At 30.2% G+C, this 22,726-nt stretch overlaps 2 protein-coding genes across 5 annotated transcripts in view; one reads left to right on the forward strand and one right to left on the reverse strand.

Moving 5' to 3' along the window:
- The first annotated feature begins 1,291 nt into the window (after positions 1-1,291).
- Positions 1,292-8,327, forward strand: LOC143224944 (transcription initiation factor IIA subunit 2-like). 3 transcript variants are annotated; one of them, XR_013013530.1, is made up of 5 exons: positions 1,292-1,723; positions 3,384-3,488; positions 4,697-4,826; positions 6,056-6,140; positions 6,655-6,790. XR_013013530.1 is itself a non-coding variant. In XM_076453459.1 (5 exons), exons 1-5 carry the CDS (start codon positions 1,652-1,654, stop codon positions 6,663-6,665), a joined length of 339 nt encoding a protein of 112 aa, XP_076309574.1. In that variant the 5' UTR covers positions 1,292-1,651; the 3' UTR covers positions 6,666-8,327. The 3 variants fall into 3 exon arrangements, 2 of the variants coding, with proteins under 2 accessions (XP_076309574.1, XP_076309572.1); XM_076453459.1 differs by having other exon boundaries at positions 6,056-6,076; positions 6,655-8,327; XM_076453457.1 differs by having other exon boundaries at positions 6,056-6,072; positions 6,655-8,327.
- Positions 8,328-14,089: 5,762 nt separating this feature from the next.
- LOC143224942 (uncharacterized) overlaps positions 14,090-22,726 on the reverse strand; it is a 29,675-nt gene continuing 21,038 nt past the window's right edge. Inside the window, exons 10-16 of one of the 2 annotated variants that reach the window (XM_076453455.1) lie at positions 21,233-21,389; positions 20,363-20,458; positions 19,892-20,205; positions 18,691-18,782; positions 16,190-16,315; positions 15,316-15,459; positions 14,090-14,944 (exon numbers count right to left, since the gene is read on the reverse strand). In XM_076453455.1, the coding sequence (XP_076309570.1) occupies positions 14,353-14,944; positions 15,316-15,459; positions 16,190-16,315; positions 18,691-18,782; positions 19,892-20,205; positions 20,363-20,458; positions 21,233-21,389 (1,521 nt within the window). In that variant the 3' untranslated portion in view covers positions 14,090-14,352. Of the gene's footprint in view, positions 14,945-15,315; positions 15,463-16,189; positions 16,316-18,690; positions 18,783-19,891; positions 20,206-20,362; positions 20,459-21,232; positions 21,390-22,726 lie in introns of both variants that reach the window. The other variant, XM_076453453.1, reaches the window with a different exon arrangement.

Genomic DNA, 22,726 nt, shown 5'->3' on the forward strand with positions numbered 1-22,726 from the left:
TTTAAATACGATATGTTTGTAGTGGGTTTGCACGAATGGGGGATTTTGGAGTAATGGCCACGTAGTCTCTTAATTAAGCCATCCTATTTGCCTACTGTTTCAACTAGTGATATGGCAAATAGAATTACAAGTTTTATCTATAGAAATACTAAATGCAAGTTTAAATAAGTTATAATTTCATCGCATAGGTCATTGCTTAGGCCACATTTGGAGTATTGTGTTCAGTCTTGGGCTCCTAGCTTACCTTACAAAACACGTAAAATTGTTGGAAAGATTTCAGAGGATGATTAATATAATTGTGCATAAGATGGATGCATTATCACAGGAAGGAAGATTAAAACATCTGAAATTGTTTTCTCTTGAGAAAAGAAAGGTTGGTGAGTATCTGACTGAGATATTTAAGATCGTAATAATGTTGATGCATCATATTTTTCCATACTTAACGGCAAGAATTATAGGACTAGAAAAGACTGATGTAAATAATAGTTTTTACATGAGAACTGCGAAAAGCATTCTTTTAATTCGAAATTATATAGTCACTTATGGTGCACGTTTTAAGTACATTAATAGTAAATTAATTTTTAAAAATGAGTTTGTTTGTTTGTTTTGGAATTTCGCACAAAGCTACTCGAGGGCTATCTGTGCTAGCCGTCCATAATTTAGCAGTGTAAGACTAGAGGGAAGGCAGCTAGTCATCACCACCCACCGCCAACTCTTGGGCTACTCTTTTACCAACGAATAGTGGGACTGACCGTCACATTATAACACCTCCACGGCTGAAAGGGCGAGAATGTTTGGTGAGACGCGGGCGCGAACCCGCGACCCTCGGATTACGAGTCGCACCCCTTACGCGCTTGGCCATGCCAGGCCCGCTTAAAAAAATGAGTCTAAGGGAAATAATGCAAAAATAAAAACCCTTTGCTTCAAATATACGCGTTTCAGTTTGTTATAATGAGGATGTATTTATTGGTATTTTAAAGTGTATCATTGTATTCAGAGCAATTTGATAAAAATAACCATCTATAAGGATATTGTTTTAAGGAAGAGAATTAATAATGCGGTAATATGTATATTATGGATCTAAGTATCTTTAAGTGTCTTATGATGAAAATGGCTTATATTTACATTATTTTCAGATATTGATCACAACTGTTTTTATGCTATTGTAAAATTTAACGCTGAATTCGATATTTATGCAGTTATGCCTTTTATATTCTACTTTTAGCAACAGTATATTTCAATACACACAGATACATACACACAAACACACACACACATATACGTATATGTATAGTAATATAAAACTACCCTTAAGTGGGAGCACAACTTTGGAATCTGGCATTTGGTATAGCAAAATCATTTACAAAAGTATTTGTATGAAAGTATAAGGATTTCGTTTCACATATAATGACATGCTGAAAAAATACATGGACAAAAGTTTTTTAATTGTATAAGTATATTTTTAAGTCAGTAGCAATGGCCCAAGTTTCTTTTATATCAAAAACGTAGACATGTTTACAATTTAAACTAAAAAGCGCAGTCTGTCGGTTTCAAATTGTAAGAAGAAACTATTTTTCAGTAAAGCAATATTAGAGTAAGTACTAGAAATTCCGAGAAAGCGTTTTATAACATAAAAATATTAATTATCATCATGAGTTATCAACTGTATAGAAATACTACTTTAGGTCATACTTTACAAGAAAGTTTGGATGAATTAATTCAGGTAACGTTTTTCTGTTTTCGTGAACCTTGTGTGCATGAACCGAGTATTACACTACCAGACTTAATGTGTAATTGTAATGATGATTTATGACAAATGGATCCTACTGACTCCAGCCGTGTAGAGACTAAGTTACGTCCATAATTAACAAAATGCCTGAAAAGTTTTTAATTTAAAAAGTTACAAGTAACAAGTAATTACAAGTAAAAAAGAAAGGCTTTTTTCTGTTTCGAGACGATAATGCTAAATTAAAATTTGTAGAATAAGTTTCAAACATAATTTATATTTAATTTTAGTATAATTATAATTAATTGTTATAATTTTATAAATAATATAGCATTTTAATTATTTTATGTTAAACACAACATATTAATCAAATATTCACACAAAAGAGGCGTTAACATATAAAAATACTTTTACTAAACAGTATCCACTACTTATTTCTGTATCACCAAGTTACATAGTCAAACCCAAAAAAATTTTAGGCAAAATCATTTATTAAAAAGTAAGATGGTAACATTAGTTTTTAACTAAAACTGGTCCAGAGGTATGAAAGCTTCATGCAGAGACGTTATAGACAATAGAAGTTAAATAAATTTATGTACAAGAAGGGAAAATCACACAGGAATAATTTAGGCATTTGTTGTTTTAAGTTTCAATATCTGTTACTAAGCAGTTTAAGTTAATATTTTGAGAAAAAAAGAAAAAGGTAAGAATACAAGAGATCCTGGTAGTTGCCTCAAAACTCAGGTTTGAGCCCAAATCAATGTCAGAAAACCAAAATAAGATTATGGAGAAAAATATGAGAATCTCTGTTGGTCTGTTGAGTGAATGCACTGCTTAAAACCACTTTGAAAAGTGAGTGCAAGAGCTATGATAACTTAGCAAGTATTCAGAAAGCAGGAGTTTGCTATGATGTTTTAATGTTGCTATATAGAAACTATCATTTTAAAACATTAGAGTGAAAATTCCAGAGCAATCATTCTTTGACTTGAAGACAAGTGCTGAATCAAGAAAGGCACCTCACCACGAGATACATCTATAATAAAGTAATCCAAATAAATTCATGGGGTGTTTTATAAGTAAAATTATGAATTTCCTTTTAAGATAGTTAAATAAAACTTTTACCCATAAGTAGTTGCAATTATAGAAAAAGCATATATTAGGCTTTTGATTATTATAATTTCTGGTTGGTACTCATAGTTGTAAAGTAATCAACTAATCGTAACTTTAGTGCTAAAGCGACAGAAGCAAAAGGAAGTTGGTTGTTGTTTATTTTCCTTTCATTTAGCAGGACTGTGTATAAAACGTGACTTTTGTAAAGTATAATTTTTGAGAAAATCTTAGAAGGTTTTTACACCTGTTGGCAGTTTGAGAGGAAGAAGTGTGATATGGTGAAACATTGTCAGGATATTTTCTGTTACTACCAGAAAAAAGTAAATTAAGTAACTTACTGCATTAAATATTTTGCTAAGAGAAAAATTATAAAATCCAAGGAAAACTGAAAAATAAGATGTTTCCAATAATTGTGTTTCATGTTATTTGAGATTTTATGTTTCCTTGGTGATTGAAGTATATGTCAGTTTTTAATGTAAGCTAATGACTTAATACAAATATTGAAGTTTCAACTGGATGCATACACTTCAATTTCTTTTTTTCATAGTGTGGGCAAATCACTCCAAATTTAGCACTGAAGGTCTTACTACAGTTTGATAAAGCCATCAACAATGCACTTGCTAATAGAGTCAAGACAAGACTGACTTTTAAGGTATTATGTTTTTCATGTGTTGTAAAAAAATAATTATTATAAATTTTAAGGGTCTAAACAGTTTGAATTAGTGTTGTTAAAACAATCCTTATGTACCACAGTTAAGTTTGTGTACCAGTTAATGGAGATTTTTACTTTATCATTGTTTTCAAACAGGTAAGGTCAGTAGCTCACATGAAGTAACCACCTTGCTGTAATTTAATTAATTAAAAATGAACAGTTTTTTACTTATGATTAGAAATAATTAAAACAAAAAATGGCCCTTAAATTTACAGACTTTTAGGTGCAACTTTCATTCTAAGAAAGACTAATTTTAGAAGTATTGGTTTATTAGTTTTTAAATTTTTTTTTGTATTTTTGAGTTCTAGCAGTAATATGATTTTTACATTAAGATATAGAAATTCTTGTCCTAAAATAATATTTTTATGGCCAGCAGTTTTCATTACTTTTTGGTCCCACAGTAACACCTATGTTGACTTGTAGTGTTAAAGACTTGGTTTCAATACTTGTGGTAGGCACAGCACAGAGAGCCTATTGTGTAGCTTTGTGCTTAACTAGAAACAAAGTTGTTTTCTGTTGTAAGCCAAGAAACTTAGCATAAGTTAAGCTTACAAACCTGGCATTAAACTTGTATGAACTGTTGATTAATAAATCATATGCAATAATCTAAACCAAAGAGGTAACAGTTTTCATTGGTTTGGGTATGAATCAAAGTATTAGTTTAAAGATTTTCTTAGTTTATGTTACTTACATTTATAAGTGATAACACTGAATTTGTACAAGTAATGCTGGAATGCCATTTATCTATTTTCCCTTGTCAAGTACTCTGAGTAGTACATTTATGCCTCACTTTCCACTTTTTAAAAAGATGTTATGTTAATAAATTTTGCTAGTATACTTGTACTTTTCTGTAAACTTAAGGATTATATTATAGAGCAAAACAAATATCATAATGTATTTAAGCTTTTATTTGCAATTAGTAATATGTATTGAAAAGTTGTATACCAAAAACCTCACAGTCAGATGACAGTCAGTCACAAGAGTTTTTGCATGATGGAGGCTGTAACTAAGTAGAAATATGTCTTCCTTTTGGTGGTGTATTAGTGTTAAATTAAGTGCACGTGGAATAAAATTACTCTCATTAATCTGTTGTTTTTGTAAGATTTGGCAAATAATTTAAACATTTTTCGTGTTGCAACATGTCACAGGCAGGCCACTTGAAGACTTACAGGTTTTGTGATAATGTCTGGACATTCGTCTTGGAAGATGTAGAATTCAGAGAAGTCCAAGAATTGGTACGAGTGGAAAAAGTCAAGATTGTTGCCTGTGATGGAAAAGGTGAACATTTTCTTAGGGTATTAGTGTGGGGGTGCTACTATATATAACACAACTGGTTTACAAAGATATTTACATTATAGTGTACAGCCTACTCAGATACTGTTGTCATTATCAATTTTTAATGGTTTACTAAAATATAATTTCTTGTTAAATGATTTATGTCAATCCATGTTTTTGTTTAGCAAATAATAATTTATTAAGTTATTTGTTCCAAAAGATTTCCTTAAGTGTAGGTTTCAACTGCACTAGTTTTGATTGATGGAACTTATTTCATTCTGATTATATTTGCCCCTCCCCAACCTTATGTAATGGTATTTTGTTCTTTATTATTTTAAAAAAAGTTACTTATAATAACTGGTGCCAGTTACAAGTAGATAAAAGTTAAAATGGTGATGATAGCATGTGTAGACTTCATGCTATAGTGTAAATATAACTGTATGTTATAGTAGAACCAGTATGGGTTTATTTTTGTTTTGTGATTGTAGTTGCATTGTTATATTCCATTTTGATAAAAATTTCAATCACAGTATTATTCTATACATTTATACAAACATATTGTTCACTATTTTAAATTTGTGTATTGCAGTATTTACCCTTTCTGTTTTGTTTAAAATACATTTAATTCTATTTTACATTTTCTTCATTGTAAAGTCCTATGGAAAGAGCTTATTAACACAAAATACATAGATTAAACACGTTATATTGAAACATTTTTGGAGTTTCTTGTGTTGTAACAGTTTAATCCAACAGTACAATCGCTTAAAAATCCACAGGTGGTTCAATTCACAGTAGTGTGCCATTCACATTTGACTTTAGATTACATAGATGAATATTTTTAATTTTTTTTAACTTTAATAATGTTACTACAGGCTTTAATGAGATGAACACCTTTAATTGTGAATAATAATAAGGCATTGTAATGTATCAACATTGGTATTAATTTTATATTTAAAAAATTTGCATTAGAAATATAATATCCTCTATATTAGCATATACCTTTTCTGTTAACTATAGACTCATTTTAATAATACAAGACAAAAAAGAAAGGTTATATTACATTGGAAGAAATTCAATATGGTTGATCATTAGTTTCTTCAAAAATAACCTACATTTACAGGCAGAGGCATGTATTATATATAACATGTAATTTATTTATTATTTTATGTTTATCAAAGTTACTGTGACACTACTGTGAACTTTCTAAAATATGAACTTTGATTGCTTTTCAGCTCATTCAGATGGTAATGTGAGTAAGCCAACTTAATTGTTTTACCTCTAGTGGATGGTGTGAATAATTCACATGAAGTCATTTTAGTATGTTGACAATTTTAGACTTGTATATTTATCTATCTATCTACATGTATATATAAACTAAATGTCTTTCGTTAGGGTCTCCAAAAATGTTCTGTTTCAAGAGGAAACAAAACTAAAATTAAGAATATCAAAAACTTTTATTTCTGAGGTTCGTTTCTCATGCTGTGTGGTAGCCTACAGAATGCATAATTGTGCTTCGTGACATGTGCCTGTTTTACTGACATTATGAGAGAACAAACTGCAACATTAAGCATCCCTTATGTGATGTCATTATAGTGTCTACTTACAGACAACACACTATTGTAAATTGGTTAAAACAGGTGGACCCCTACAAGCAGTTTTTGGTGAAATATGTAGTTTGATAATAATTTGAATTAAGGTTAAAGCTGAAAGATTTTTAGCTCAAGTAATTCATCTTAATTTGCTTGTATTTTGCTTATATCCAAAGATGTTTAGTTTTTAATAATATACTTGTAGGAGTTTTAATGTTTAACTATCAGTTTTGTTTACTTAGGTTCACCATAACACAACAAGAATAGAAGCTGCTGTTTATTCTCTTTCAGAGCTTATGATAACGTGTACATTTTGTGAGGAAGTAACACATAAGATTTTGGCATTTACTTATTTCATGCTTGGAAAGTTTTATTTGTGATAAAGTTGACTTGTAAATTGATCATTTGATGGTCAGTTGTTAACATTGTGTTAATTATTTAGTCATTTAACTGTGTCATGGTCATATTCAAGACATCATTGTTAGCTGAAATGATGTTATGGTGACAAGAAGTAAAAAGTGTTGGGATGACATTTGAATAAATATTAATTCAAAATTCAACACAACTTCTCCAGTTTAGATTCAGTGATCATAATTTTATTATATTTAAAATGAATCACAATTTGATCACTGACTTAGCCTTCCAAATTAACATGTTAAAAGATAGAGAAATTCTATAGCACTCATACATGAAAAATTCAAAAGCTGAAAGTTTTATGAAGAACTAGGTTACACATATCAAGGTGTGTCTTACATTTATGAACATTAATAAATGTTGCTTTTCTGCTTTAAAAAAGAAACAATTCTACTTTCACTTGAAAAGTTCCACCATTTTTTTCAACATGTAAACAAGCATTTAAACTTCAAAAATTATAAATATAGAAGAAATTATTTCGGAAATTTTGTGTACGTACTTAAAATCCTTAAAAACCTTATTTAATATGTTTTATTATTCATTATGTATGAGACAAGCTATTTATTTTGTATGTTAAATTGCAATGCAGACTTGTTCATTATATATATATATATATATACACACACACAAAAATGAATAAAAATTCAGTGTGTTATACTATTTGATATATGATTTTTTAAAGTTTGTTTTTTAACTTTGTATCAAGTGGTTATGATTTAATATCTTAACACACAACAGTAATAACACTATCTTGCTACCAGAAGTACAATGTTGTTATGGCTCAAAAAACACAAAGTTAAATGTCTTTAGTTTTTTGGATATGGGAATTTAAAAACGAAATTATCTTTTAAGAGAGATAATAACATGTAAAACATTGTTTTTCATTACATTAGTAAATATATCAGAATAATTAAACATTCATTTAAAATGTTGCCCATATTTTAGAGGATTTTGTTTTATATTGAAATTGAAAGGAGAGAAAGTTTTATTTCTGACAAAGATATTAAATAAAAAAGGATTAGGCCACATTTCTTAATAATTTTCAGGTTTAAAAATGTAAAATGTACATTCAACTAATCAAAAGTTGCATTTTATGGAAGCTTAGACAATAAGAGCATTTTTGAGAATAAATCTTGTGTTGGCTTTCTGGACAATAATAAGTCTTTTTAAAAGTAGGCATGTGCTGTTAAAAGTTAATATCTAATTAAGTATTTTTCTCTATCTTACTAAAATGTTCAGGTCCATTTTAATTTCAGAAACAAGTTAATTTACACTGAAATCTCATCTTGATAGACTGGTATAGTATTTTTGGTGCATACTTTAGGTTTTATGTATCACAGATGAATTGAATTTTTTAAAAAAATATTTTATAAATTATGGAATACTCATGATTTTTGTATAACCACTGAAATACACCTGTGTACCTAGAGTGTTTGATACAGGTTATGTATGTGTGTAATTATGACATAAAACAGTCAATAAATACACCTGTTGTACCCAAGTAGAGTTTCAAAGAGATTTTATTGATGTGTGCTGTAATTTAATATGAATGTTTTAAGGGATGTAAATCACTGAAGTAAATGTTTGTAACAGCCTAGCATAAAAGTCATCTATATGTTTTCCATCATTAAGCAGTTGCGTATTTTCAGATGCAAAAGTGAATTTAATTTATTATTAACTGAAAAAAAAAACTATACACACACAAATGTAATGATTTCTAGATATGTTTTTTTTTAATCATTACTTTCCTACTAATCAACTAGAAAATAAGTGATAGCATACAAAGTGCATTATTTTATATAATAAGATGGAATAGTATGCTATTTGTTAATCTAAATCAATGATTGCCAGTGTTTTTATTTTATGTATCATAAAAGTCATACCTTTAAGCAAGTGGCATACCTCTGAAGCATAATTTACTTTAAAAAAAAAGTAATACTAATAAAGAGATAAGTCAAAAGAAATAGTTCAAGGGTAAGTCAACAGTATAGAAATGTTGAGTTATGGCTAATGGAATCTGTTAGTAACTCGTCAAGTAGACCAAGGCAATTTAACCAACTACACCTTCAAGCATCATGGATTATTTTTGTGTAATATATCAACTAACTGAAATAGTTAAATCAATTATCATGAAAATAATCAGCTAATCAGAATTAGTTGTTTTTATTATTCCAACAGTCAATTAACTGAAATTATAAGTAGGTCAGCTGCTACAGAAATAACCAAAGTTAGGGTTTTTGACTATTCCAGCTGTCCAAGTAATCAAAATACTGTCAACATGTTTGTTTGTTGAGCACAAAGCTATATAATGGGGAATGCTTTGTGGTTTCACTCCTGATGCCAATTATCTTGCTTACTGTGTTTTTACTATTGCAGAATTATTACTGCTATCTGCCACTATCACTGATTTTGAACTGCTAACAAAAGAGAAGGCAACTGGTTGGCAACACCCACCACCATGCCTATGGTTACATAAGTATTGAAAGTGTAAATTTACAATTTTGTTTTTATATTCTGTTATCTTAATAGTGTATAATTGCATAACTGTAGTCTTTAATGTTGTTTAAGCAGATGGATGTAGAGGAGTGGTCCAGCCCTCCGTCCCTCTGTTGATTTTTTTACTATAAATTAACAAGGAGACATGAATCTAGAGATGTTAAACCCCTTTGTTTTTAGAAATTAATAACAAAACAACCAGAAGCTCTAACACTAATACATAACACTATAGAAAAACATTAATTCTCACTGTTTTCATTTGACTGGGCTGTCAACTACCATAAAAACTTTTTTGATGTTTTCTAGAAACACAGGTGCAATTCATTTAAGGTCTCAGGCAATAACTGATTATTTCTAGGCTAATCAACAACAGTAGTTTAATCAAATATTTCCTTGATAAATATTTATGCCTTGGTTTTTATTTGTAAGAATGCATCTAGATTCCAGATTTATTTTCATCAAAATTAGTATTGTTTGGAAAGCTTGCAGCTGTTACAGAATTGATTTCTCACTGTTTAGTGGCTATAATTCTCACAAGAAAGGTGTTTCTGTATTGTTAAAAAGGAGAATAAATGATAATGAAAGTGGTATGACCATGTAGGTAATGACTTTTTAAGATATTTCTGAAATCAGACAACTTTTTTTATCAATACTACGTTTGTTTTATCTAAATATGACTATATTTAATTTTAATTTAAGTTTTTATTTTCATATTAGTCACATTACAAGAAATAAAAAAAACATTTGAAATCACTGGATTATAACTTAAGCTAATTTTTCATGTAATTAACATTATTTTAACTTTGATTTATTTAGGTTACTTCAGAACTAATTTGTATAGTCAACATAAATAGTTAACCAGTATCATACCATTACCTTCAAGCTAGCATGGAGGTTAAATGTGCTACTTTTTAATATGATAACACAACATTCTGAATTGACTTTCTAGTTTTATTCTTATGCATTCTATAACAGTTTTCAAACTTTCTAAGATAAAGTTACAACTACCAAGTTTTATTTTACAAAATAATTTGATGTTTTAATCTTTAGTGAATAAAATAGTTATTAATTTCTCTGTTACTGTGTAGTTATAAATCCAACACTTCAAGACCAAACACTGTCATAAACATGGAAAACTACATTGAACTTCTTGGAATAATAAGTATTATAAGTCTAGAAAGGTACACATTAGTGTTCTAACGGATAACTGGTGAATAATTTTTTGTGTTAAACACTGCAGTTGCTTTGTGCAATATGCTTCCATGTGTAAGGTTAAGGATTGAAAAACTAACCAAATTCTGAGTTATTTTATTCCCAAAGGCAGAAGACATGATTTCCTTGAACTTTTACTTCTTACAACGTAAGAAATGTTTGACAAACATTTTTAATGTTAATTCTCACTGTATTTCAATTTTAACTCAGACGTATTTTAAAATCAGTGTTTTGTCATTTTTTTTTAATATTTATTTAGCATACTTCACGAAGGAAAAAAAGGTTGTATATTTTTTCGACAAAGCTGGAGTTTTGTCTGTAAATAAATCACTTGAATATAATTATCTTAAATATTATTAAACATCATTGTGTATGAGATTTTTATACTGTTACAAAGACCAAGGACTTTGATTATTCAATATATGTATAGATGTAATTTATTTTTGGTTAATAGCTTTAATACCAAGTATCAGATAGTTACAACTGTTGCCTAGTCACCAATTTTAAAGCTGTGTTGCTCAGTATATTGTTTCCTGATAAAGGTTCCAGTAAGGACCAAAACTTTGCAAATGAAAGTATTTTAATGTGCAATTGTAAGTATTGGTTTATCTGTGTTATGAGTCTTGAAAACAAAACAATTCACTTATCAGTTATTTTCTGTGTCCATTTCAAATAACTATTTTTGCTAAGACCTTATCCTTTGATTTTAATTTTTGTATTGGTTTTAGTTAAAACCTTATGGTGTCATATCAAATGATTTACAAGTGAAATTAGCTTTAGATATAATTGGATAGAGCAAAAATTAGACTGTATTAGTATCATTGGAGAATATAGGTTTGAGGTTTTTTTTCTTTTCTGCCTTGTTCCTCTCAACTAATATTTGTGAATTTGAAAGTACTTTCTGCTAAATCTGTTTGAAAGCTACAGAAAGTGTCTACAGTGATAAGATGTTTAATAACTTAAGATACGGTAAGCTTACACAGTTTAGAAATGAGTTGAATAGGTAATGAAAATTTTAATAGGATACACGACCAGAAATTACTTGAGGCTTAAATAAAGGTGTGTTGGTGGTATTTTTACCTTTTAATCCATACAATATGATTTGAGTTGTGGTGTTAGTTTTATTTTATTTAGTAAAAAAAAACTATTACTATCATAATGTTAAATGACTCATTCTGTTTATTCTATTCAGAAAACATACATAAATTGACAAAGAGGGTATTTTATTATTTCTAGTTGCAATCATGGTGTGTTATAAATAAAAATATTACTTTCACTGGTGATAGCAAAACATTTCTAGTTATTTAATTATCAATGTATTTGATTTACCAAAGTTCAGTGGGGCATTCTACACACTATGAAAAGAAACATAATGGTGACCAGACTGCATGGTAGTATTTCATCAACATAAGGAACTTATATTGGCCAAAGAAAAAAATGCTTAGATGATCTTTAAAAATAAAAGTGGGGTAGATGACTTTTGTTTAAATGTGCAAATGGCAATCTTCAAAACAGGCATGCCATATGAATGACAGGGAAATTTGAAAATTACTTTAAAAAATAGGAAGATTACTACTATGTTAGAATAACGCAGTAGCTGATGTTGTTAAATTAACACACCCCCAGAATTTTTTGTTTTTGTTTTAATGTTTTTCAAAGGCTTTCCCACATACCACAGATTGGGAACCACTGATCTAAAATAATTTTCTGACATGTTAATGTCTATTCATAAAAAGACGTGCTATACATTTTTATAAATAAAATGCAATTTATTATTTTAAAGTACATCACTGTAATTAAGCCTTGCAATACAGACATTAGTAAATACTGAATTTTTAAATTTTCAGAATAGATTATATATAACATACTTCTAGTTTTTGTTATGTTTGACTAAATAGCTATTATTCAAAAACAAATACTGAAATTATTTGTTTGTACCTATTTACACCGTTTTAACAGGACAAGTTTTAATAACTTAAACATTTTTTTCTATACTTTAGAAAATATTTGATACCACCAAATTGTTAAAGCTACAGATAAACCTTAAATCATGTTTCCATAAAAAATGTAATCTTTTTCTTTTATAACTATAATCAACAAGCAGTATGTGATACAATAGCACACAAAATGGTGAGGTACTTTGCAGGAAACACCTCCAGGATTTAGTAGTCTTTTTTTCTTTGATAACCTATAAAAATATGCATTTTTTTATGAGGAATCCATATATGGATGCACCAATATATAAAGAAATTATGAATGATTTATTTTTCTCAGTAGTGTTGGGTGTTTTTTTTACCCTAATTCAACCAATGATCACAGTATTGTGCTACAATTTCTGAATATTTTGCAAAACCTGCAAGGAATTCTGAGTACTTGTTGAAATAAAAATGAGGTTGAATTCGAAGCAGCAGAATGACCAAAGTGATACAAGTATAGGGGATGCAATCATTTGTTCAAAAACAGTTGTCTATAAATTTTCAAGCACAACCCAAAGAGAAGTACCATCTGCATACAGAAGTGGTAAACAGACGTATTCAACAGCTTGTCCCCAATTGGGGAAAATAAGCAAAAACAATCCAGCATGGTGTGAATCTTAAAACCTCAACAATGTGAAGAGGGGGAACAGTTCAAGATCACTTGAAGAATTGGGTCATGTCCTAAACTGTCTTGTACTTCACTCAGTCATATTTCTTGCTGTCAGAGATTCCTTGTTAAAAGGTAACATGACCAACTCCTCTCCAAAGCTAACATTTACAGGGTTATTATAACAAAATTTTCTTGCTCTTTTTTTCTTCCACTTAAGTTTTAATTTCTGTTACCAACTGTAACCTATTATTCAGGAGATCCCATCAATGTTTAATAAATGGAGTCAAACCATTTTGTTCCCTATATATTCAAATTTCAACTTGTGTGTTTATCTTTAGTTCATTTTTTATTAATTCCTATTCATAATCGCAACAAATAAAACTCGTCGAAAGAAAAAAAATGGCTTGGGCAATTTAACAAATTACTGCAAAAGAGGAAATTGTGGTTAAGTAGGTATTAACGATATAGAACGCCATTTTTTTATTTATTGATATGGAAAATTATTGCTCCACTTTTTATCTTCAACATTTTGTTGAAATGTTACCAAAAGTAAAATCACTTTAAAACCTTGGTTTATCAATTTACTTCTAAATAGGATTTTGTTTATCAAACAACTAATAGAAAGAATTATTTGAGAAAACCCCAGATATTTATTACAAGACAGGGAAACAAAAACTTGTACAACTTTTCCTTCTTATCTCTCTTCCATGATAAAATATGTTGAAAAGTCCCATTGTTCATTATTCTTCTTTACAACTTTACTGTAGTATTAATCAAATAATAATTATCTTTTTCAGTTGTATATGCTGTTTGTTGAAATGATACTGGTTTTGTAGAATGAAGGAAATATACAATGTAACTTCAACAAATTCTCTTTTCTATACAATGTACTTTGCAATATGATAAACTGATGTAATATCCAGTTCTTAATGTTTAAATTAATAGAATGAATGTTTGAAAATATCAATATTGACTGAAAAGGTTTATTACTTTTATTGAAATACCACAACACTTATATATAACAGATTTTCTTCAAAGGACTCTGAAAAGTAAAAATCACATACTAATGGCATCTAAATAATAGTAATAATAAAACAAAATATTTCAGCAACACACACAAAACTTACATAATGATGGATCATTTATGTGCAAACTTTTTTTTATTCACAGAAATACAATCAGACGTGAAACAATAACAAACTCACTAGTCTGTTAAGATGATTTAATAATGTTTAGTATCTACTTGTAGATCCTCCCATATAGCGGGTTCCTCCATAAAATCCCCCAACACCGGAATGAGACATGGGGCCAGAACTACTGTACATACTTGAGTGAGGTTGCTGTGACATACCTTGACCTGATGTACCCTGCTGACTTCGGGAACTATGGGAGTTTCCAGACCCCATACTCCCAACCCAACGGCTACCTTGACCATTTTCTGATTCCCTCCACTGGTTTTGGGAAAATCCTACCTTCCTGGACTCTGAGCCCCAGCCACTAGATACACTTCCTGAACCTCTATCAGCATTCCAGGACCCTCCTCGACCTCCACGATAAGATCCTCTCTGACGACCCCAACCTTTGCCTCTTTCAAAGAATCTACCTCTGCGAGCTTGGCCTTCTTTCTCGTATGTTGCAGACTTCCATTCCTCTTTTGGACCCCTGTGAGTTGTTTCCCTCTCCCGAGAAGTGTTGCTACGGCCTAGCTCTTTGTCATCGTGTCTCCTGAAATCTTCTCTAGATGCAGATCTATCATATTTTCCAGACTTGTCTGATCCTCTGCGTTCTTCTCTATCACTGCTGCCTGATACCCGCCGTGACTCTCTATGTGCAGTTTATTAAAAGATTATTTTACTCATTTAAAGAAATAGTAACTATTGTTAAAGTCTCTTCTACATCATAATATAAAACAAAATGCTTAAAACAGTATTTCCTACAAAAAAGTTTATGAATAGAGTAAATTTAATATTGGGTGGGAATTTTTTTTTTTTCCAAATTAGTTGATATCAATTTTGAAGGGCTTACATAACAAAGGAAAAGGCGTACAACTTAGTATACAATGAACGTTAACCATGTGAATGTGGGCTTTGTGAATTTGATTGAGTAACCATAACTACCATGCAACCATGTTTATTTTTAATTTATCAAAGGACCTAACATTTTGAGAAAGCACAGTAATAAAATATAAATATTACCGGGTGGAACTCTCACTATGAAAAGGCTCATCACGGTCAAAATGGGTAGCAATGGCAGGTCTTTTTCTGTCTTCCCAATAAGTATCAGAGTCACGGTTGTGCTGGTCTAGATTTCTTTTGAATCCACGTCTTGGTGCATCCATTCTACTGAATAAGAAACTATAAAGCTCAAACTAGACTGTGAATAAGTTTATAATATTTTTATTACATTTTTTTAAAATATAGCACTATTTTATTGCCTGCTAATAAAAAAAAACATTTTTAATTGATACATTTTATATGAAGAATTATCTTGAGCTACAGAATAATATTTTTTTTTTTATCAAGTACAGTAGCTTCTATACAGGTAATAAAGTATTTTATATGCAACTGATTTTGACTAATGCAATATTTATAAATCTCCCAACAGAGCATGCAGACACACACATTTCACTGAGTTAGTTTCTGCTCTTCTAACAAACTAGTTTTAATGCTAATAAAATCATTAAATATCAGCACAGCCAATTAAATACAGGATTTTGTGTATTCAAAATATGACATCAATTAACATAATTAGAATTTATTCTTTACATATCTTGGGGAACACACACACAAACACTTTAAATATTCACGTTCTGACATTAGTGACACAACATATTTTTCAAGCTAATTTTACAGTTCTAATTACATGCTTTAAATATCCTGCATATCTTTAATGGTAAGTTCAATTCACATTAAAATTAACACAGAACACTTCAATCTCAATCTTTAGTACAAGTTATTAATATTGAATAAAAGTGTTCTGTGTTAATTTTAATGTGAATTGAACTTACCATTAAAGATATGCATTAAACTGCTTTATTTTACAAAAACTTAACTTTGTAACTCAGTGTACCTGAAGTACTGTCTTCGCCGTAACTCTTCTCTTTCTCTTTCTAAGTTCTCCCTTTCCATTCTTTGTTTTTCTCTTTCCAATCTTAAAATTTCAGCACGTTCCCGATCCAACCTTTCACGTTCAATACTAGTAATAAAAACATTAGATTGCATGCTTTAACTAAAAAACTCACAATTACTACACAACATGCTGTAACAGCCCAATAATTTTCATAACCTATTCATATTGGTTTACGGAGTGCAATATGTATAATATTCATGTATGCGGATATACATACACTAATTAATAAATATCTTTATAACAAATACACCATTCTCAAATGCTTTAAAATTTCTAAACTTCATTAGATGTAACCTTACATTAATTACTTTTTTTTCACATTCCTCTTAAATTATCTGTATTGGCTTTTGGCATTTCATCTGTTACAATGGAATGCAGAGTTGTTAATTTTTAGAAGTAAGGTATTATCTCCAGCAAGTACATACACAACATTATACTATGGAATACTGAATATCTTAAAAGTTGAATAATTTCTGCTACAATAACAAATTTAAGGTGTTTCCTTAACATATAAAACAATATGTTTAGCTTATGCACTGTTGAATGTTTAGAAACAATTAACCAACCACATGTTGCAAAAATATTACATACACTTTTCCAAATATGCTTTTTCAATAGACTTAAATATTTGTTATGCAAAATCACTTCTACTACAGGATTTTTTCCTTCCAGATAATTTAGTATAGTTCTTCATGCTTGTGTGTTTATGATAATGATTTTGAAGCTTTAGGTGTCGTATCTTGTATCTATCGCTATGCAGTCACACCAATGCTTTACAACCAACCAAGGGAATATTATTTTACTTTTATTTAATTGTAAATGAATTAAAATCAAATCAAAAGTTACAGGATGAAGTATTAAAATATAAGGTTTTATTAAAGTTTAATAACACCTTTGAAATTTAATGTGGTACTTCAGTCTGTAAGTATCCTTTTATATTAAACCAAAGGAAAAGAATAACCATATCTCATTTTAGTTATTATGTAAATGCATAAGTAAAAACAGTACTTTGAATATTCAACAAGTCTGCATTTTGAAAACAAACTTTTGATAAATTTACCTTGCAAAGTTTGAAACCTTCAGGAAAATAAGGAAAAAAAAACTAGAAAATCTAAAGTCTATATGCTATTGTCCTTAATTTTAAACTGCTAACCAACTACTAGTGGGATTGACTGACTTAATAACGCCCCTCCACTGAAAGAACAGGTATGTTTAGTACCATTTTTGAGAGGATGCTTGGAACATTTTATTACATAAAAGTAAAAACTTGTAATTTGAAACAGTATGTGTTATTTCAAATGTATTTTAGGAATGCAATGTGATGTTTCTGATCTGTTTTTTTTTATACACAAACCTTTATGTTCATTTTATTACTTAAATGTTCTGTTACACAAAAATGCATGACAACTTTTTTACATTGACAAAAAATCTCAAACTTCCCTTTTCACTTCATTCACAAAAACTAAGTTTATACAGTCAAGTTTCATATGCAATTCTTGTGTCTTGGTAAAACTCTTTTCAACTCCTCAGAAAAGGAAATAAAGGAGCTTACTGAGGCAGTATTTAATAACTTTGTCAAATATGCTGCTCCTGTAAAATAACATTACGCATCACAAAACGTGTGGCCCATGCCTCATTTCAAACTGATAAGAACAGCTTAGACTGACCAGCTCCAATTTTAACCATTAAGTTTTAGATCATCTTGGAGGGGTTAATTCAAGATGAATAAAACATTCCATCTACCATCAACTATCTGGTTTTCTGAAGGAATAAAGGAGCCATTTGTAGGAACAGAGACAAGAGTGTGCCTTGCAAAACACAACCTGTAGGAACACAGACTAGAGTGTGCCTTGCAAAACACAACTTGTAGAAACACAGACTAGAGTGTGCCTTGCAAAACACAACTTGTAGGAACACGGACTAGAGTGTGCCTTGCAAAACACAACTTGTAGGAACACGGACTAGAGTGTGCCTTGCAAAACACAACTTGTAAGAACACGGACTAGAGTGTGCCTTGCATAACAAAACCTGTAGGAACACAGACTAGAGTATGCCTTACAAAACAGAAAATTATTCAAATCAAAGAAACAATTCATTGCTCTTCTGTGATCTTCAGACCCAAGTTACTGATGTTTACTGCAAAATTTCTATGTTTTGAGAGTACAGACATAAAGCAGCATGCTATATCCTACAGAACGATTTACAATATGAACTAAACCAAATTAAATGTATACTAAAAATAAAGCATTATATTTGACATCACTGGTAAGAAAAGACACTCACTTTACATACTTTTTTGACAACTAATATTTTTATGTCATCTGAAAACTGTCCAAGATTAAAAGTATTGTTTGGAAAGAAAAAAATTCACTTATGAAAAATTCATCAGGAAACCTTTCAACTTGACCTTAAGAGTAACTCATTCCTTAACAACCACTTACCGTAAACGTTCTCTTTCTCTTTCCAATCTGAAACTTTCCTCTCTTTGTTTTCGTTCAATATCTTTCTGTCGTCGATCAGATTCTCTCTCTCGCTAGTGGAAAGCATAGTTATACTAATATAATACTTAAGAAGCATTATTATAACACACTCAGTAATTCAAAGATTAACAAAAAAGCTAAGAATTTAATACTTTGCAAAGTGGTAATTTCGGTGTAGTAATTTTGACAACTTGTCTAAGAGAAAATAAAATGAAATTATATGAAACACTATGAAGCAACAGTTACAGTGAATTAACTGAGAATTATAGAACAAAGAAATTAAAGCATGACAGATTCAACTTAACAAAGGTGCCCAAAGGAACAGGTCTGAAATTCCTTAAGGTTTTCCTACACCCTCACAAACTCTCTCAGTTCCAAATTTATTTTTAGATAAAATCAAAAACATGGTACTGTATAATTATTTATAAATTTCTTATGATATATAAATAAATATACAAAAAGCCTGAGATATTTCAGAGATAATTACATTCTCTGGTACTAAGAAGCACTGAGTAACTTAACCACTTCTGCAATTACTTCCAAAATTTAGAAATTAATATGTAACACTTATAATTTTGTTAATTAAATACAAAAGTACCCAGTTTATTGCTGATTTCTCAGAATAATTACTTAATATTGCACTTTTCAAGGCTAAGACAAGTCTTGTAGACTGTATGTATACAGATGCTTATATTTACAGCTGATTCCACCAAATACAATTGAGTTATAAAAAAGTGTTGAATAAAATTAATTTCATAATATATACTTTTTGTTAATACATATTAGTTATTTATTAATATTTTGTCAATACTGTATTTATTGTTCTGTAAGTTTCAGTAAACTTATTCTATAAGTTTTAGACCAATAACTAGTGTTGAAATACGGTATTAATTTACATCAAAAGGTTTTCTGAACATTTTTAATCATTAAGGTTAGAGAGAATATAAACTATTTTGCCTGATGCCTTAAATAAAAGACTGGTACTTTATAACTGAAAAAAAAAGAAAGAAAAAAGTATATCACAACAACATTTTAGAGATGGAACTTTTCTGTTCAAAAGACATGAAGAGTATCAAATAAAATTTATATGTATTAACAAATTGTTCCTAGCAGCAGCTTAAATTTAACCAAATCATATATATGTATGTAAAGAAATACAAACCCTAAATCTTTGAAAATAGAAGCTACTAGATCTGTTGAATCGAGACCCAAACCTTGGCCCAAAGGGTTTTCTACCAAAATCACGTCTTTGTGAAAAGTTGTTTCTTGTACTAAATGACCCACGACCTCTTCCTCTGCCTCTTCTTCGGTTTATAAAAGGTCGTGCTCGGCGTGAAAATCCATGCCTACTACGTTCAAGACCACGACTTCTAGAATGGCTACGTGTCGATCCTTCCTTGTCATCTGATTTCTTTTCCTTTGAAGTATCTTCCTCGTTATCTTCCTTGTTTTCATCAGCAGTTACCTGTTCTTCACCTTTAAAAGAAAACATTTAAAAATATTGACTAACAAATAATGTTAATTTATAAAAAAGAAATTAAGCAAATTGTAAAAGGTTTATTTCAATTATCACTTATAATAAACATATGAGAAAATATGCAAGATCTAGCACATAATCATAAACAAAACACACCTTGCTCAGAAGGTTTTTCCTCTTCTTTATTTTCTTCCATTTCTTCTTCGTTCTTAGCATCCTCTTCTTTAGTTGAGGTTTCTTTTTGTGATTCATCTAAAGGGAAAACCAAACCAAATAATTATAAAAGTAACATGCATGTGTGCATGCATGAAAAGCCTTTTAAATTTCATTACACTAATCAAAAAACAAAATTATAAATAGGAAATTACAGATGGCATTACCATACATGTAAGAAGGGGGAGTAAATGTAGACAGTACTATGTATTTCAGAGGGAAAGTTGTTTGTAGAATGGATCTATTATTCATTATCTGAGACAGTAGTGTTTATATGTTAAGAATATGGGTGTGAATTTCTTCATTTCTTTATAAAAACTCAAAGCTCCAGCACTATTACCCCACTGAGATTTTGTATTTAAGTTTCTAAACTGTTAATAAATCTCATGTCTCTTACCAGATAAGTTGATTAGTTTGTTGGTTTTTTTATTAATTTATCAGACCATTTATCTCAGAGTGTCTTTTATACTAGAGTTGTTTGGTGAGTATGACATATTGTTGAATAGGTTTAATAATCAGCCACTGATATTCCTACACAACCATCAGATTCATTTAAAACTCTACATTTCAAACCTCTGTTTTTCTATACAAAAGACTTAATGCTTACTAAAAGCTTGCAAAATTTTTTGTAAATACACAAAACATATTAAAAGTTATAATGTGGAAACAATGAAGGTCAAGCTGATCTGACAGTGCCCACAACAAAAGTGTAAAAGTAACAGATTGTCTAAGGACTTACCCCTTCTATGGTAAAACACAAAGTGATCTTGTAGAGCATTATGAATAATGACAACAGAATCTAAATCACTCTACCTTTCTCCACGTTTGGAGATGTGGTGGTTTCGGCAGCATCTGTCCCTTTGGATGTTACTTTTTTACTTCCTGTTGTTCCTGGTTTACCTTCTGTTCTCTTTAATGTACCAAATGGTTCATGCTTGGTCTTTAATGTACCAAATGGTTCATGCTTGGTCTTTACAGAGATAATGGAAGCAATGTATAATTAGTTTTTCAATCAATTGTTTAAGATTCTTTTACACACAAGAAATTATTTTTCTTCATAAAAGTTGTTTTGCACAATTTTAATTATACAAACAAAAAGTTTGATAATACTCCAGCAAGAATGTTACAGTACAAAAACATCATTTTAATGAGTAAAAACAGAAATAATCAAAATCCATTAAACATTACAGCAGGAAGTTACATAAATCTGAAATTAAAATTAACACTGTTAATTAGAAGTACTTGATTTTTGTCTTGATACTAGTTTAGAAATCCAAAAATACAGTGAAGTAGCTAAAATATTCCCCTTCCTATTTTTTGTACTATGTTAAAATACTCCAAAAATAACTAGCATTTGGTATTCATTGTTCTAGGTAGGTAGGTATTCAATGTTTATTGGCACAAAGCTACAAGGCTATCTGTGCCAGACAAGATGTGGTACAGTATAGGTATAGAGAAATTAAGGTAAAAAGTAAAATTAGGAACTGCCAGGAAGACTGAAGCATGAAGTACATCCTTGCTGTCAGTCACCTGAAGTTGGTCTTTCCAGTCCTGGGTTCAGTTCAAAAGAAAACTAAAACTAAAATGTGTAAAATTAAGACATGCCAGGAAGACAGAAGCATCAAGATCGAATTTGCAGTCAGTCACCTGAAGTTGGGCTTTCCAGTCCTGGGTTCAAGTCAAAATAAAAATTGAAATGTGTAAAAGAAATCATGCTAAACACTATATATTCCAATAAAAAACCTTAAATTAAGTGTAAAAGATCAGTGGCTCTAAAAATGTAAAAACATGAGTGAGATGGGCAGTATCACCTATAACATGGGCCAAAGTCAAGAGCAAACCTGCCTTACTAATTTCTTTAAAATGGTATTGTTGTTCTAGGTTGTAACAATGGCATGATAATAAAATGTGGATGATTGTGATCTGAGTGCCACATAGACCACACATTGGTGCAGCAGTACCAGTTAAAAGGAAGTGGTGGGTTAAAAAACTATGACCAATGCATAGCCTTGCCAAAACAACCTCCTCTGTTTGATCCTTACAGAAGCAAAATGGCCAAAGATCGAGAGAAGGCTAAAAAAGCTTGTTATTTGCTCATTCCAGGTTGCCTGCCATCTGGTGTAGTCTGGATTTGATAACTGGACCATAATCCATGTATGGAATGGGTACTGGGATGATAGATCCAGAACAGAGTCTGCTGCTCTATTGGCCAGCTCATTCCCACAAATACCAACATGACCTGGTATCCAAAAGAATTGGACAGAAACAGATGAGAGAGAAAGATGGGCCAGTTTGTTTTTGATATTG

Source organism: Tachypleus tridentatus, chromosome 9 (genome assembly GCF_004210375.1).
Source record: "Tachypleus tridentatus isolate NWPU-2018 chromosome 9, ASM421037v1, whole genome shotgun sequence".
In the NCBI taxonomy this organism is placed as follows: domain Eukaryota; kingdom Metazoa; phylum Arthropoda; class Merostomata; order Xiphosura; family Limulidae; genus Tachypleus; species Tachypleus tridentatus.

Bases quoted from the DNA above. Each gene is read 5' to 3' on its own strand.
- LOC143224944 (XM_076453457.1), top strand. From the start codon at position 1,652: ATGAGTTATCAACTGTATAGAAATACTACTTTAGGTCATACTTTACAA. The intron at 1,724-3,383 runs GTAACGTTTTTC...TTTTTTTCATAG, and splicing joins GTTTGGATGAATTAATTCAG to TGTGGGCAAATCACTCCAAA. The intron at 3,489-4,696 runs GTATTATGTTTT...AACATGTCACAG, and splicing joins AGACAAGACTGACTTTTAAG to GCAGGCCACTTGAAGACTTA.